Genomic DNA, 15,524 nt, shown 5'->3' with positions numbered 1-15,524 from the left:
CTAAAGTAGAAAATGGTGTTAGTCAAATTTCTTTGCTGTTAATCACCATGACATTCAAATATAATATTTAATTAAAAAAAACACACACACTCAAAAGGGTGTAAATTATTCTGTTGATAAAAATTTAGTAGTAGTAGGTATATTTACTTATGTATATCTTTGTATAAGAATATAGATTCTGGCTATATTTTAGGATATAACAGTGAAATCTGTTTGATTCAGAGAAAGCTAAAGATATGCACAATGAAAAGAGCAGTAGTTTATTGTAAAGTGAAGGGACAATAGAATATACATAGGAGAATATCCACAAGTATCTAACCTGTCTGGCTCTCTTCATGCGAATAGCTCCTCGGTTATCCCGGGCCTGCTGAAGATACGGAGTCTTCTTGTCGCTGGGAAGTGCCCTCCACTTCTTGAGGATCTGTTTGCAACGATCCGACCAGTCAGGATACTCGCTCTTCCACTCGGGATGGTTGATGTTGGAGTACAGAACGGAGGATATGGTGGCAGCAGTGCCCAACCCTACCATGAGAAACATTTAACTTTGATACAACGCAAATTACATGCCATAAGACGGATCACAAGCGTGCTGCGTCAGCTTGGGTTGAGAGGTTCTGGAGCCCACTGGTAGCTTCCATCCGATAAGGTAACAAAGGAGGTACTGAGAAAAATGATTTCCCTCGGGGCCTATGTCACCTTTGGGGATGCTATGTGGAGGGTCTTACATAAAGGAGACGAGGTTCTGGGAAGGAAAAGGTAAGAGGGAGTAAGGTGGTTAGGAATCTGGGGGTCAATGTGTCCAGGAGTGACGTATGAATCCATCCCTTCCACTGTGGTACAAGGCGATGGGTCGAGAGCCAGTTTGAGGGGAAAGAATCTCCCTTAACTGGCCTGTCCCAATCCACGCAGCTGGTGGGCACAGGCATCCGCCGCCAAGACCTGAACAAGCCTCACCCCATGAACCCGGGCACCCCTGCCAAGTCATCAAACATAACATGCCACTTGGGGTGACAAAGGTGATGGTTATCTAATTAATGGTTTTCGTGGCGGCGGTACCCATATCCGCCTCCCAAATTGAAGTAATCGCCCTATATCATCTTTGGGGAGGCTGCGTGGAGGGTCTTTTTGAGTGGAGGAAGGAGTGAACATGTTGTAAGAGGGAAGATATACAGAGGCCGGCAAATAGAATAATAGCCGGTAGTAGATTAATAATACCTTCATCCGCCATCATCTTCACCGGCCTACCTTCATCGGCCTTCATCTTCTCAGTGTTGCGCTGGTTGTAGGTGGCGTGCTGGGCCAGCGAAGGCTGCGAGGCGCTCGAGTCCGTGTGGCCGTCGGGGTGTGCCGGGCCCCACTGGCCGCTGCTCTCCGAGTAGGCAGGGCTCAGCTGGGAACTCCTGGAATGCCATAACATGTTACTATGTATTTTAAACGGTCAATCTCAACGTTCCATAGTTCTGTATGAGCAATTCAATTGAGGATTATGGCAGAGCGGCTAATCACACTGCTGGGAATCGAAAAGAGAGCTGGAAACTAATCCGAGGACCGTTAACAGTTGAAAAGATATTAAATTTAACTAATTATTTTCCACCTCTTTTCTCTTCACACTTCTAAAGTCATATTTATTTTTTATTTTATTTTATATTATAGAAACAAACAGTACATGATTTACAGAGATGAAACAATATACAGGAATAAGATACTTCATGTTGTGTACCTATGATATGTTTGGTGACCGAATAACTCATCAAAATGATAATTCATCACATCTTTAAAAAGTTATATAAAGTCATGGAAAGTGATGAAACAAAAACTTTATTAACTCTTTGCACGCGGCCGTATCAACTGTTGTTACGGCAAAAAGTCTATACTCACACGCGGCTGAATCAACTGTTGATATGGAAATTTTGAATGCCGATATTCCAGCGGTCTTTCGACATAAATTTATTTCCCGCTCGCTTGAACATTTGTAGAACTATCACGATGCTGACATCTACAAGAATTTCTCGAAAATAAAATTGTATTTCATTAAAAACATCGATAATCAAGTGAGCCTCTTTGCGCCTTCGAGTGATATGGTTTACAATTTTGTCAACGGATGGCGTTAGTCCAATTTTGTTATTATATTAAGTGACATTAAATTTAAGTGTTCAGTTTTAGAAAAAGTTTTCATAAGTAAAAATGATAAGTGCTCATGGTGTCCCACTTGTGTCTATCAACGCAATGGCCTAAGTACACACACGCCGAGTGAATGGCGGGACCACATTCAAAAGATACGGTACGTCTTTGTATGAAATTTTATGTTTTTGTTTTTATAAACATCTAAGAATGTTGACACACGAGGATTTGTTATCATATTGTGGAGAATAATCTGTTGTCTATATAGTCCAATAAATCATGCCAGAATGCTATAATTTGACATTTAATTGCGTGCATAGGTATTTGAAAATCTGTACCGCGTACGGGTATAGATAAAACGGAGCAAATTAACGCGTTCAAAAGGTTAACTGGGTTAAGTAGGTTAGGTTAAAAAAAAAAAATTCCATCGTTTTTAATGACTTTATATCACTTTTTAAAGGTGGGTTGAATAGCCACTGTGTTGAGTTATCATGGAACCGTTTATTTCAAATAATAAAATTTGAAACAGTATTTCATCACCTTTCAAAAACAGTTTTTAATTTTCGGAAACGTTCAGAAATATCCCATTTATTTGGATTTTATTGAAAAGTGGAAATACATACAAATTCTCCGACTTTCTGACAGCATCTTTAAGAAATATAACGATCAATATGGCAGAGGCCTGAAGGGTTAAGCATAAAAACTTGTTATGTTACCTTACATGAGGGCTTCACTGTATTCAGAGTTTTACTTTCGGGCGGCAGTCGGCATCTCTCTAGTCAATCCCACACTTAAAGTCTGTTATTAACAATGACAACACTAATTTACTTAGTAGATAACATACCCGCTATACTCCGTGTGGTACGGTGAAGGGAATTCTATAGGACTGGATAACTGTTGTCTCTGTTGATTGTAACTGCTCGAACCACTCACAGAGTTTACAAAGGAAACGGACGACTCTTGTGACTCCTAAAATTACAAATTAAAATTAACCACAGACAAATATGTAATACAAGTTATGGGCAAATTCATATTTATCTTTGATAAAATCCTATTCTTCACGTACCTGTGAATCGTCAGTCAGAACACCCTTGAAAATTTCTTCAACATCTCGACTGTCCATATTTGGTAAAGAATCTCTGACCATGGATTCTAAATTCACACCCATTAGAGAAATATCCTCTTTAGCAGTTAAATTGGTTTCTGCGTTTGCTGAGTTGGTAGGAGCACCTGAAACAAGCATTTGAAAATAATAATATGGAAAGCAGTTAACAAAATTAAAGCAAAATAAAATAAAGTCGTACACACAGCGAAACCCACTTATAATTTTCCCACAAATAAAGTTGTTTTTTTGAACCCTCGGAATTAGAGATTTTCACTGTATATTAGAACCCCGTTAATTCGAAATACACGGGACCTCAAAAACTAAATTTCGAATCAACACATTCCCAAGTAATTCTAAATTTATTATTTGCGGCTGGCCAGTCAATTCAGGTAAATATTCAAAGTAAAATATATTTTGAATTTTTGAATTCATTAAAAAAAAATTTCTGTAGTTTTTTTTGTTGTTGAAAATTTCGAATTATTACTACTGTATTATTTATCTTTCCGAGGCAATTTTGTGACTAATTTAGAGACCACTTATCAAAAGTATGGCAAATGAGAAATTAAATAAATTTCAAATAAAATTTGAACCTTTGGGCATAACATCAGTATGAGGTTTAGCTTGTGGTACAGTGTTGGCTTCACCCAGTCGGTGTTCAGTGCTAGGATGGCTTGGCAGCATCATCACTTCTTTGAGGGCTTTGGAGTCATCAGTCTGTAAAGAGTCATCCTTTGAGGAGTCACCATCTGATTTCAATTTGAGATCAGGGTTCAACTCGTTGGCTTTATCTTTTTCTTCCTTTTCTTTCTCCTCTTTGGTACGGATTGCCTCAATCACTTCTAATTCCTCCTGCGAATAAAACAGTTTAACATTAACGGAGGCAGAATATGTACACATTTAGAAACATTATTTATGCATTGGTCCGGCAATATCTGTTAAGTGACATTTAAAAAATCATTGAGATCATAAAAAAGTATGTTGCTTTTTTAATTTAAATATATATTTTGTTTAAATAAAAATTATATTAGTATTTATGTAAGGACAAAAGAAATTACTGAACAATGTTAATTACCAGTTAGCTATTAGTTTTTTTTTATACAATTTATTATGCAACTATATAATATTCCAAGGATGGTGGTTTTACTCCAGCAATGAATTGAGGGTTACTTGTCAAAACAAAGACGAAATATAATACGTAATAGACAGGTACTGAGTGAGGTCTTCTAATTGAAGTAATAAGTGCGGTAGATACTAAGCATCTTCCTGGTGAAAGACCACCATTCGGAAATAAAACCAGATCTGAATAGCCAGGTACTTCCCCATTTCCTTTCCCTCCCCAGTACCTTCAGCCTCACAACATACTCCAATTGTGGATACCATAGTTCCACTGGTTCAGGACAGTGGGGAGCAGTTGGGATTCTTAGGTATAGGATGAAAAGAGTAAATAATAACAAAAGTAACCTGATTGAGACATATGGTTAGCGTGGGCGAAGTAACCCTGTCGCTGTCACTATCGGACGGGGGCCCGGCAGTGGAGGGGGCCTCCAGCAGATCCCGGCCGAAGAAGGCTTCCTGCATGTAGGAGGGAAAGGCCTCCATGAGGCGGGAGCGAGGCTTTCTCCGGGGCTTTTTCCTCACAAGGTTGGGGCTTTCCGAAGCACCTGCGCCTGGAAAAAAAGTTTCATTAGTAAGATCTGCTAACTGTCTGAATCCCCGGGGCGACACTGACAGCATCTTTGATGGCCGTTACACTCATAAGTGCAAAATTACAAATGTTAACGACATTTAAGTTACTTACTGTGATTTATAGAAGTTACAAAATTTGTAAGTGGCGTGAGTTTTTGACAGCTACATACAGCTTGAAATCAGTTTGATAAGTTGAGACACTTACCGCAGGAAATCACTTCACCACCAACAAAAATATAAATCTGCGGGAACACTAAAAAAAAATTAATAAAACACCTTTTGCATCCAATCCTAGGAAATACTTCCTTATAAATAGAACATTGGATGCATGGAATAAACTTCCATAACATGTCGCTGATTCCACTAATGTAAACCAATTTAAAGCTCGATTGGATTCTTATTTGGAGAGACGAAAGGATTAACATATTTTAAATAAAAAATACTTTATTATTGTGAAATCAGATATGAGTGCATCAGCAGAATGCTGTCTGCTCATTAAATAATAATAATAATTGTTTACCAAATGCGCTGATGCGAGATGCTCAAAATTAAACAATAGGTTTAATTAACGAAAGAATTCTTTTTCTTACACAAACCTGTGTTTTTATTATTTGCACATAAATCCAAGTAGGTATTACAAAAACGAATGTGAACGGAAAGCAAATTTTCTGATTCAGAAATACTAAGATAGATCATTTATTTTTCAGGTGGAAAAAAGCCTCCTGTGAAAGTGTAACCTCCTTCTTTCTCATAAATAATGCACAACAGAAAGAAAGGTTACAACGGAGCTCTCGCTACCAGGACCACATTGTATTCTTCATATAAAACATTGTTTACAATCTACTATATGTGAAAAATGACTTGAGAAGATATGTATTTGCGCCCTTTAACAAATTAAAAGAAATTAACAAATTTGCAAATATGGCGCCATAAAAGGTAGCCAAGAACGACTGTCTATTTATTGTCTCTTTCACATTCATACATACTATTGTGTTATTCAAACTCTTGACATGACCCGACTCAAGAATTTGATTCATCTGATGGTGCCATGTCTTTCTCGGGCAACCCCGACTTCTTCTACAGTATACTTTTACATCATATATTCTCCTTACATTCATACGCCCCCTAATTCCCAAATCATCTAAGCCAATGGTTCCTAATTAGTTTTTTCTGAGTACCCCTTTGGGAAAGAGCCCAAACTCGCACACCCCTTGTAGCCAAAATGTCTGTACAGTCTATACCATACGGTGTCTGTACAGTGTGTGCGCGTACTCCTTCAAACAACATCACGCGTCAACGTCCTTCAAGCAACATACCCCTGGGGTTACGCGTACCATCAGTGATCTAAGTTTCCTCTCTTAATCTTGTTCACAACGCTTTCTTCAGCCTTGCATTCTTTCCGTATCTCAATGCAATATTTTCTTGTCTTTAAAGCATTCAGTCTACTTTCGTCCTTCCTCTGCCAGTTCCATGCCTCACTGCTGTACATCGGGGTTGGTATCAGTACTCCAATGTGGACTGCTAGCTTCGCTTCTATGGACAATGTTTTATTAGCTTTTAACCATTCAGTCCTCCATCAACGGAGTTTCCTGCATTTACCCTTCTTTCAATATCCCTACCAGCCTTTCCATCTCTCGTAAACATACTTTCCAATAAACATGCTTGTTTGTAGGAAATGTAAACTCACTGGTGGGTGTGGTGGGAGTGGTAGCCGTCTCCTCGGTCGGGGTTCTCCCACCGTGCGCTGCCGCCGCCCTCCCTCGCACCGCGAACCCGCCAATGCCGACACGGTTTAGATTCCGCTGCCGCTTTCTCCGCAGCACGGTCAGGCCCGACTCTGTGGTGTAGGTGGTGAAGCCCTCAGGGGGCGGGCCGTCCTGGGACACGGTCCAGATCATGCCCTCCTTGTACGGGCAGCTCCCTACAAAATGATTTAAGCATGAGAAAAATTGGATTGCAAAAAGCCATACATTACACTCTTGAAAATACACTCGTGAAATATCTCAAAATAAAATAAAAAATTCTAGCTAAAATCTAAATATCTATATTTTAATAGCTTTAATAGTGAAGTTATACTAATTAATATTTCGTGCCAAAATGACTACACGAGCAACTGCAAAAACACTAAATACTACGGACACCCAACTCCTCCAACTTCTTGACAAAAAGTTTGAAGAATTTAAGGTACAATTTCTGGAAATCATCAGAAACGAGTATAAAGAAGAAATCGAGGAATTAAAAAATAAAATATTAACTCTAGAAAAAAAAATTGATACGAAAAAAAACAACAACCTTGAAAAAACTCTGGAACAAAACGCCGTAATACAAAGTGAATTTAAAGAATTACAAAAACAATTGGATGCTAATGAACAACACGCACGCATTAATAACATAGAGATCATTGGGATACCAGAAAAAAACAAGAGAACCTGACGGAGATTATCAAAAGGATCTATTCAGAATTAAATATAGTAAGTGACGACATTGAATACGCCACCCGAGTCACCCCCAAGGAGAAGATTGAAGGAAGACCGCGGAGTATTATAGTAAAACTAAAGGGCAGGAATCAGAAAGACGAAATCATAGCAGCAATCCGGACAAGAAGGGGCCTAACAGCAGAGGATATTAACTTTAATGGAAAACAACGGATCTATATAAATGAACATTTAACTCATAAAAACAAAGTACTCTACAAAAAGGTCAGAGAGTTTAGCAAAATTAATAAATTCAAATTCTGTTGGATCAAAAATTGTAAAATTTATGTAAGACTTAATGAAAACACAAATCACCATTGCATAAATAATTATAATGATCTAGAAAAACTAAAAACATACAATATTTCCATCAACTAACTTTCAATATCGACATCCTCAATTGCGAATTTACTAAATATAAAATGACCTTAAAAGAGTATTTCACTGATGTTTCTTGAATTGATGTTTCTGATGTTTATGTTTCTAGTATTTATATATTTATAATCCTGTTATAGTATGATTTATATGCACAACATTGTCTTTTTATGGTTATGGTTATGATATGATTTATATGCACAATATTGTTTGTATTCTTATGGTTACCAATGTATCGATAATCCTTTATTTTATATAAATTTTAGTTTTTTTTTTTTCCCCTTTATTTTTGTTGTATTATTTTGTTCTATTATTTTATACAATTCTTTTATTTTATATAATTATAACTTCACATTTCTCATAAATTTAATTATTTCTTCTAATGCTGTCTTACGTAAAGTCACAAGGAGGAAATCCGTAATTGGTTTTATTTTGGCTATTTCACTTATGTACAATCTGTAAAAATATAAACTGTTGATTTCCCAAAAAATGAATAAATAAATAAATAAACAAAACAAGTACAGCCGTGTGAAGATCAATTTACTATGTGCATTACATATGCCAAGGAAGCTATGACCTAAACCGAATTCAATAATCAAATGATTCAGAATTGCTGATGTGTGGAATTTGCTAACATAATATTTCAACAGAACTGCGGTAGTGGCGAAAACTATTTCACTTTGTGTATAAGAGGCGTTACCCCCATTTCCTAGAATTTTTAATTTTTACCTGGTTCTTCTTTGATGTCCATGGGGTCAATTTTATCCTCATTGGAAATATCACAATCACCTCCCTGCACCACCGACTCGATGGCTGCCAATATTCCTGTAAAATGCACAGGAACTTGTGACATGTGAAATTTTTACAAAAATGCCGATATGAAACAATATTGACATTTTACAAGACTGGAAACAGACGGTAGATGAATGAAGAAAAAAGAACCTCATGGTTACATTACTAAAATATTGTAAGTTTTGGCATAAATTATTGATTGCTCTGTTTTGATTTTATACAGCCTACAAATATTTAAAAAATATATACAGTAGAACCCCGTTAATTCGAACCCCGATAATTCGAAAAAACGCGTAATTCGAAATTTTCGCCAAAAAAATTTTTCATACAAATTTTTTTTTAATTCGAAATTCGTTAATTCGTAATTCGAAATTTATTTTTGTCCGCGCACGAAAATTTGTTCGTGTAATTCGAAAAAAATTGATTTTTGCGAAAATAAATCATAATATTTCGTAAATCTGAATCTTAAAGTCAGCCGTGGCGGTAAAACGCCGAAAAATGTATTTTTACGTGATTAAACATCGTCCTAATTAGAATTATTATTTTGTAAATCTGAATCGATTTACACTGGAATGTGGTACTTTTTCAAATTTATTTCGAATATCCGATTTTGAAGGGCCGAGAAAATACGTTTAACGCGGATATATGTCGTAGTTTTACGAGTTTATACCAAATATCTAAATTTAAAGGGTCGGCCGCGAAATTTTGATTTACGCGTAAATGTATCGTATATTTACGAATTTATTTCGAATATTTGAATTTAAATAGCCCGCTGCGACGGAAATCGGCCGCGAAATCTCGATTTACGCGTAAATATATTGTATTTATTTCGAACATCTGAATTTTAAAGGGCCCGCCGCGACGGAAATCGGACGCGAAATTTCAATTTACGCGGAAATATATCGTATTTTTACTAACTTTACTTCGAATATCCGAGTTAAAAAATACGGCGCGACGGAAATCGGTCGAAAAATTTCGATTCACGCCGAAATATGACATATTTTTACGAATTATACTTCAAATATCTGAACTTAAAAGGCCGACCGCGACGAAAAACTGCCGATAAAATTCGATTTACGCGGAAATATATCATATTTTTACGAATTTATATCAAATATCTGAATTTAAAGGGTCGCAACGGAAATCGGACGCGCATTCTCGATTTACACGGAAATATACAGGGTGTCCGGAAACTCGTAGTACAAGCGGGAAACTGGTGAATCTACATCACATTTGGAGTCGATTTTGTAGTATATTTTTTTTTTATTTGAGCTTTCGTTATCGAGTAAATCGAGTTTGAAGTTGATTTTTTTTTTTGTTTTTTTTTTTTTTTTTAATCAAATTCTTATAAATTATTACTGAAGATCAAAGTACCCAACTAATTAAAACTATTTGAAAGTAAAACAAATGAAGAAACTCGGATTTGAAGCATTATTTTGAAATCACCCTTCATTTAACCCGGTGTAATCATAAAATATTTCTGCTCTGCAGGGTTAAAACATCTGTTATTCAACCCTAAACACCAGAAAAAACTTTAACCCTAAAATAGCCGAAAAATATTTTTTTTTGGTTTTTTTTTTTTTTTTTTGAAAATGCTCAAATCAAAAAACTTTATGTTTTTTTGGGTTCCCCATGTGGTGTAGATTCTCCAGTTTCCCGCTTGTACTACGAGTTTCCGGACACCGTGTATATCGTATTTTTGGAAATTTATTTCAAATAACTGAATTTAAAGAGCCGGCCGCGACGGAATACGGCCGCGAATTCTCGTTTTACGCGGAAATATATCGTATTTTTACGAATTTAAATTCAGATATTTGAAATAAAGGGCAGGCCGCGACCGAAAATTACCGCGAAATCTCGATTTACACGGAAATATATCCTATTTTTACGAATATCTCAATTTAAGGGGTAGGCCGCGACCGAAATCGGCAGCGAAATCTCGATTAATAAAATCCTAAAAATAGCCAAAATGAATAATTCATATTTCGCCCTGCTATCGTAACAATCGGATTAACTTTAAAAATTATTTCATATTTTTTAATATATGAACGAGATAAAAGTGAAGGTACAGTTTTCTTACAAATTTCCCCAACAAAATGAAAATGTTTTCGAAATATCGAGTTCTCTCAATTTTTCTATGTTTGGAGTAAAAATGTGGTTAGCGTTTTTGACAACAGTTTTCACGTTTGACATTACAATTTTATTATTTAGAAATAGTAATCTTTATTTTAAATGCATACACCAGAAAGATAATTTTATCTAGTTTCTAAAACAGTATTTGTTTTTATGGAAAATTAAAAAATAAGATGTAGGTATATAGTGCATTTGAAAAAACAGAAAACATTGCAACGTGTACAAAAGTGATGAAAGCACTAAAGGGTTTTAACTGAGTACTACAGTAGAACCCCGTTAATTCGAACCCCGATAATTCGAAAAAACGCGTAATTCGAAATTTTCGCCAAAAAAATTTCCGCAGAAAATTTTTTTCATACAAAATGGTTTTTAATTCGAAATTCGTTTATTCGTAATTCGAAATTTATTTTTGTCCGCGCACGAAAATTTGTTTGTGTAATTCGAAAAAATTTGATTGTTGCGAAAATAAATCATAATATTTCGTAAATCTGAATCTAAAAGTCAGCCGTGGCGGTAAAACGCCGAAAAATGTATTTTTACGTGGTTATACATCGTCCTAATTAGTATTATTATTTTGTAAATCTGAATCGATTTACACTGGAATGTCGTATTTTTTCAAATTTATTTCGAATATCCAAGTTTGAAGGGCCGAGAAAATACGTTTTACGCGGATATACATCGTAGTTTTACGAGTTTACGCCAAATATCTGAATTTAAAGGGTCGGCCGCGTAATTTCGATTTACGCGTAAATATATCGTATTTTTAAGAATTTATTTCGAATATCTGAATTTTAAAGGGCCCGCCGCAACGGAAATCGGACGCGAAATTTCAATTTACGCGGAAATATATCGTATTTTTACTAACTTTACTTCGAATATCCGAGTTAAAAAATACGGCGCGACGAAAATCGGCCGAAAAATTTCGATTCACACCGAAATATGACATATTTTTACGAATTTACTTAAAAGGCCGGCCGCGACGAAAAACTGCTGATAAAATTCGATTTACGTGGAAATATAGCATATTTTTACGAATTTACATCAAATATCTGAATTTAAAGGGTCGGCCGCGACGGAAATCGGCCGCGCATTCTAGATTTACACGGAAATATATCGTATTTTTGCAAATTTATTTCGAATATCTGAATTTAAAGAGCCGGCAGCGACGGAATACGGACGCGAATTCTCGATTTATGCGCAAATATATCGTATTTTTGCGAATTTATTTCTAATATCTGAATTTAAAGAGCCGGCCGCGAAATATTGATTTACGCGGAAATATATCGTATTTTTGCGAATATCTCAATTTAAAGGGTAGGCGGCGACCGAAATCGGCCCTAAAATGCTATATATTTATGCGTAAATATATAGCATTTTTACGAATTTATTGCGAAAATCTAAATTTATAGGGCCGGCCGCTACGGTTATCGGCCGCGAAAATAAAGAAATAATTGGTATTAATACGAATTTACTCCTAAAATACCACCCGGATTTGAAGAGACGGCCGAGAAAATCGATTTTCGGCGTTTTTTTTTTTTTTTTTTTCATAAAATTTCGAATTACGTGGGAATTCGTTAATTCGAATTTTGATTTTTGATGTCCCGTGGATTTCGAATTAACGAGGTTCTACTGTATTCGTCAATTTCAAAATTTGAAAACACTAATTAACTGTGCTTTATATTTATATTATCAATTGTGCTATTCGACTGAAAGCGCCAATGAACTTATATAGACAATATAATACGCTTAAAAATTTGATTAAAATCAAATTAAATAATTATATTATTAAATTTATTTTAATTAAATAAAAAAAAAATTAAATGGAGTTCTACGAATTAAACACAAAAGCAATAAATAATATAATACGCAACAAAATTTATTTTGCGATAAAATTTGTCTCTTGAAAACTTTGTTAGAGAAGTTGACAAATTTTCCTAGGCAATAATAGATCACCCACCAGAGTTTTTGTCCAATGGAGCATCACCTTTCGGTCGCCGCTTCTTCCTGGAGCCGACCGCTCCCAGCAGGCCTGAAGGGTCTCCCTGCAGCGATCTCATGGCCCTCATGCCCCCCGAGCTGAGGCAGACCCCGTCCAGGTAGAACTCTCCCGAGCTGGGGGAGGGGGGGCGCACGCCCGGCAGGACAGCAGGGAGGGGTGGCGGTGTGGGGACCCGCGGGGGCGTCACCACTAGGTGGGGAGGCGGCGCGTCGCGGGGGCGGCAGAGCAGGCAGCTGTATCTGTTAACAGAATTGTAAAGCAATTAGAATATATTTTTACAATGAGCAACACGCAAGCTAATAATAAATATAAGACTTATTTTATATTTAACAATATTTTGATAGAATGATTTTTTATTTGCCATAAACTTAAACATCTTTTATCCAAACAATATCTGGTTGAATAGTCAAAAGAAACGAAAAGAAGAGAGGAAAGGCAATCAAAACACAGCATCCCAAAAGATGACATAGGCCTCCATAGGATGAGGTAAACCTCAGGGAGTTAATAGTGTTTTAGACACGATTGCAACAAGTAAAACTATAAAAATCCCCATGGTCAATGGGGTATTTATTAAATTTAAAAAAATACATATTGCAAAAAAAATCTTTAGTAAGTACCTCGCTTTGCCTATCAGTGTTTATTCAAATAAACCTGTTTTACAGCACTTACTCTATCTAATCATAATCTTATTATTTTTAATGATAAAGTAATGTTTATAAGACAAGTTTTTTTTATGAATAACAAATTATTATAAGCAATAATTATTCGCCTGAAATACCCATACAAATTGAAAAAACTTCACGAGTAAATAAACGGTATGGATATTTCAGGCGAATAATTATTGCTTATAATAATTTGCTACTCATAAAAAAAACTTGTCTTTATATTATAATTTATCATTAACACCTCGTATGCCGGGCCCGCATATGCGCGGCCCATACAAATTTAAAAAAAAAAAAAAAAAAAAAAATTATATGCGATTTTAACCCTAATGTACAAAGAATTTGTATGGAGAACAAGGTCTTAATCGCTTGAGCTATTCTCGTTCTTTACGCATCATATTTCAGAAACACTTGAAGCTTCTTCCACATCTAATTTTAAATTTTTCTGTGGGATGCCAACTCAACCAAAAATAACGGTCAAAGCAGGTCAAAGTGAAACATCGCGGTTCTATTTTAAAGTGCCAAAACGAAGTAATTTATCAATAAAACGTAAGTAATGTTTTTTTTATACATAGTTTATTGTTCACGGCATGTGTTTCGGTAAATTTAAAATACGAAAACTCAAAATAACCGACAAAATATTACTTCAAAGTATACGCCATGTTTTCGTGATAAAAATGTTCGTTTTATTTCTAGCTATGTTCCATCATATATTGTGTGATTTGCTTTGTTTCGTATCTCATTTTGCAGATAAATCAATTGAGAACATATATCACAGCCTTTGATTTGTCCATATTTAGTTAATATTTTACAAAAAATAATATTCTAATGTCCTCCGCGCTAAAAAAGTGTCCGAGAAATTTTTTGACGTTTCTCCATCAATATTCACGTAAATATTGCCTAATCTTATAAGGATTGTACATTATTATGTAAAGAAAACTATTGAGATTGTGTATAAAAGCCCTAGTTTCGTCAATATTTAGTTAATATTTTTTAATTAAATAAATACGAGACATCGGAAACCTGCACAAATACACGTGAACTGTTTATATGTATGTGTGAGAGGCCATCTTGAAATCATATCCGCGCCTGCGTAAAACGCACTTCGATCTGCGCGCGCAAATATGAACGATTTTTACAAATTCAAATTTTGTATGGGAGCTACAGGGTTCTTACAAAATACATGATTTATTAGAAATATTTATTTCTAATAATATTTATTAGAAATATTATTTTTTATTTATAAAAATGGTAATAAATATCACAAAATTAGATCAGTTATATAGGGTGTGCAAAAAAGTACTAACAAACTTTTTTTTTGTTTAGGTATAAAATATTTATACGCGTATTGATTTTTTTTCTTTTCTTTCTGTCTATAGGAAACCGACCACGTCGTTGCGGAGTTCTACGGATTCACTGATAGCGAGGATGAATCCCTCGCCGGTGATGTAGAACTTCCGTCAATGGTGGAAATGGATGTTATGGATGGAGGATGAGTTGCAGACCTTCACCTGGTCCGAGGATTTCTCCACCTTCACGGGTCAGCGTGAGCATTATGCCGTCCTACAGCCTGGCCCATCACCCGACGTGTTCCCTCCGACAGTCGCTACATCTCCATATGACGTCTTCTTATGTGTTGTTGTTTATGGTTTTGGTTATTTGTTGAATGTGTGTTATCATTTGTTACTTGGATTTTGTTATCTGTGATTGTAATTTGGTACTGGTTGTTGTTATTTATGGTTTTAATTATTTATTGAATGGGTGTATTTGTGCATTATTTGAATAAAAATGTTTACTGAAACAAGTGCATTGTGCATCTTTGCATTGTTTGAATTTTCGTTTCCATTCATTGTATCTTCCACTTTTGAGGAGGACAGAAACAGTGTCTAAAAATTTGAATATTATAATAATAAATTTATGTATGTGAAAAATGATTTTTTTCGCAGTCTCTCGACCAAAGATTAAAAAAACGTGTTTCATGTACCTGTTCTAAAACTGAAATAAATATGATGAAATTTTTTTCTTATTTATTTTTGAACCACACAGTATCTGAATTTAAAAAACGCATTTAAATAAATAAATAAATATTAATAAAAAAAATATTAGAAAATTTTATTTTTATTCCCCGAGTCATGATTTTTTTGTCACCCTGTTCTTTCAAACACATCTGTATACAT

General features: G+C 35.4%; 1 protein-coding gene across 4 annotated transcripts in view; it reads right to left on the bottom strand.

Moving 5' to 3' along the window:
• The window catches only part of LOC149422955 (uncharacterized), a 98,096-nt gene that overhangs the window by 53,853 nt on the left and 28,719 nt on the right, over positions 1-15,524 (bottom strand). For 2 of the 4 annotated variants that reach the window (XM_089632390.1, XM_089632391.1), the window contains exons 17-25: positions 12,644-12,924; positions 8,491-8,586; positions 6,600-6,833; positions 4,688-4,893; positions 3,817-4,075; positions 3,188-3,351; positions 2,966-3,090; positions 1,216-1,400; positions 320-522 (exon numbers count right to left, since the gene is read on the bottom strand). In XM_089632390.1, coding sequence (XP_089488516.1) covers positions 320-522; positions 1,216-1,400; positions 2,966-3,090; positions 3,188-3,351; positions 3,817-4,075; positions 4,688-4,893; positions 6,600-6,833; positions 8,491-8,586; positions 12,644-12,924 — 1,753 coding nt within the window. The remainder of the gene's footprint in view (positions 1-319; positions 523-1,215; positions 1,401-2,965; positions 3,091-3,187; positions 3,352-3,816; positions 4,076-4,687; positions 4,894-6,599; positions 6,834-8,490; positions 8,587-12,643; positions 12,925-15,524) is intronic. The other 2 variants (XM_089632393.1, XM_089632394.1) reach the window with 1 other exon arrangement.

The sequence above is a fragment of the Hesperophylax consimilis genome, chromosome 6 (assembly GCF_061612785.1).
Source record: "Hesperophylax consimilis isolate HC1 chromosome 6, BYU_Hcon_1.0, whole genome shotgun sequence".
Classification (NCBI taxonomy): domain Eukaryota; kingdom Metazoa; phylum Arthropoda; class Insecta; order Trichoptera; family Limnephilidae; genus Hesperophylax; species Hesperophylax consimilis.
This window is presented reverse-complemented; position numbering and strand designations above follow the sequence as displayed.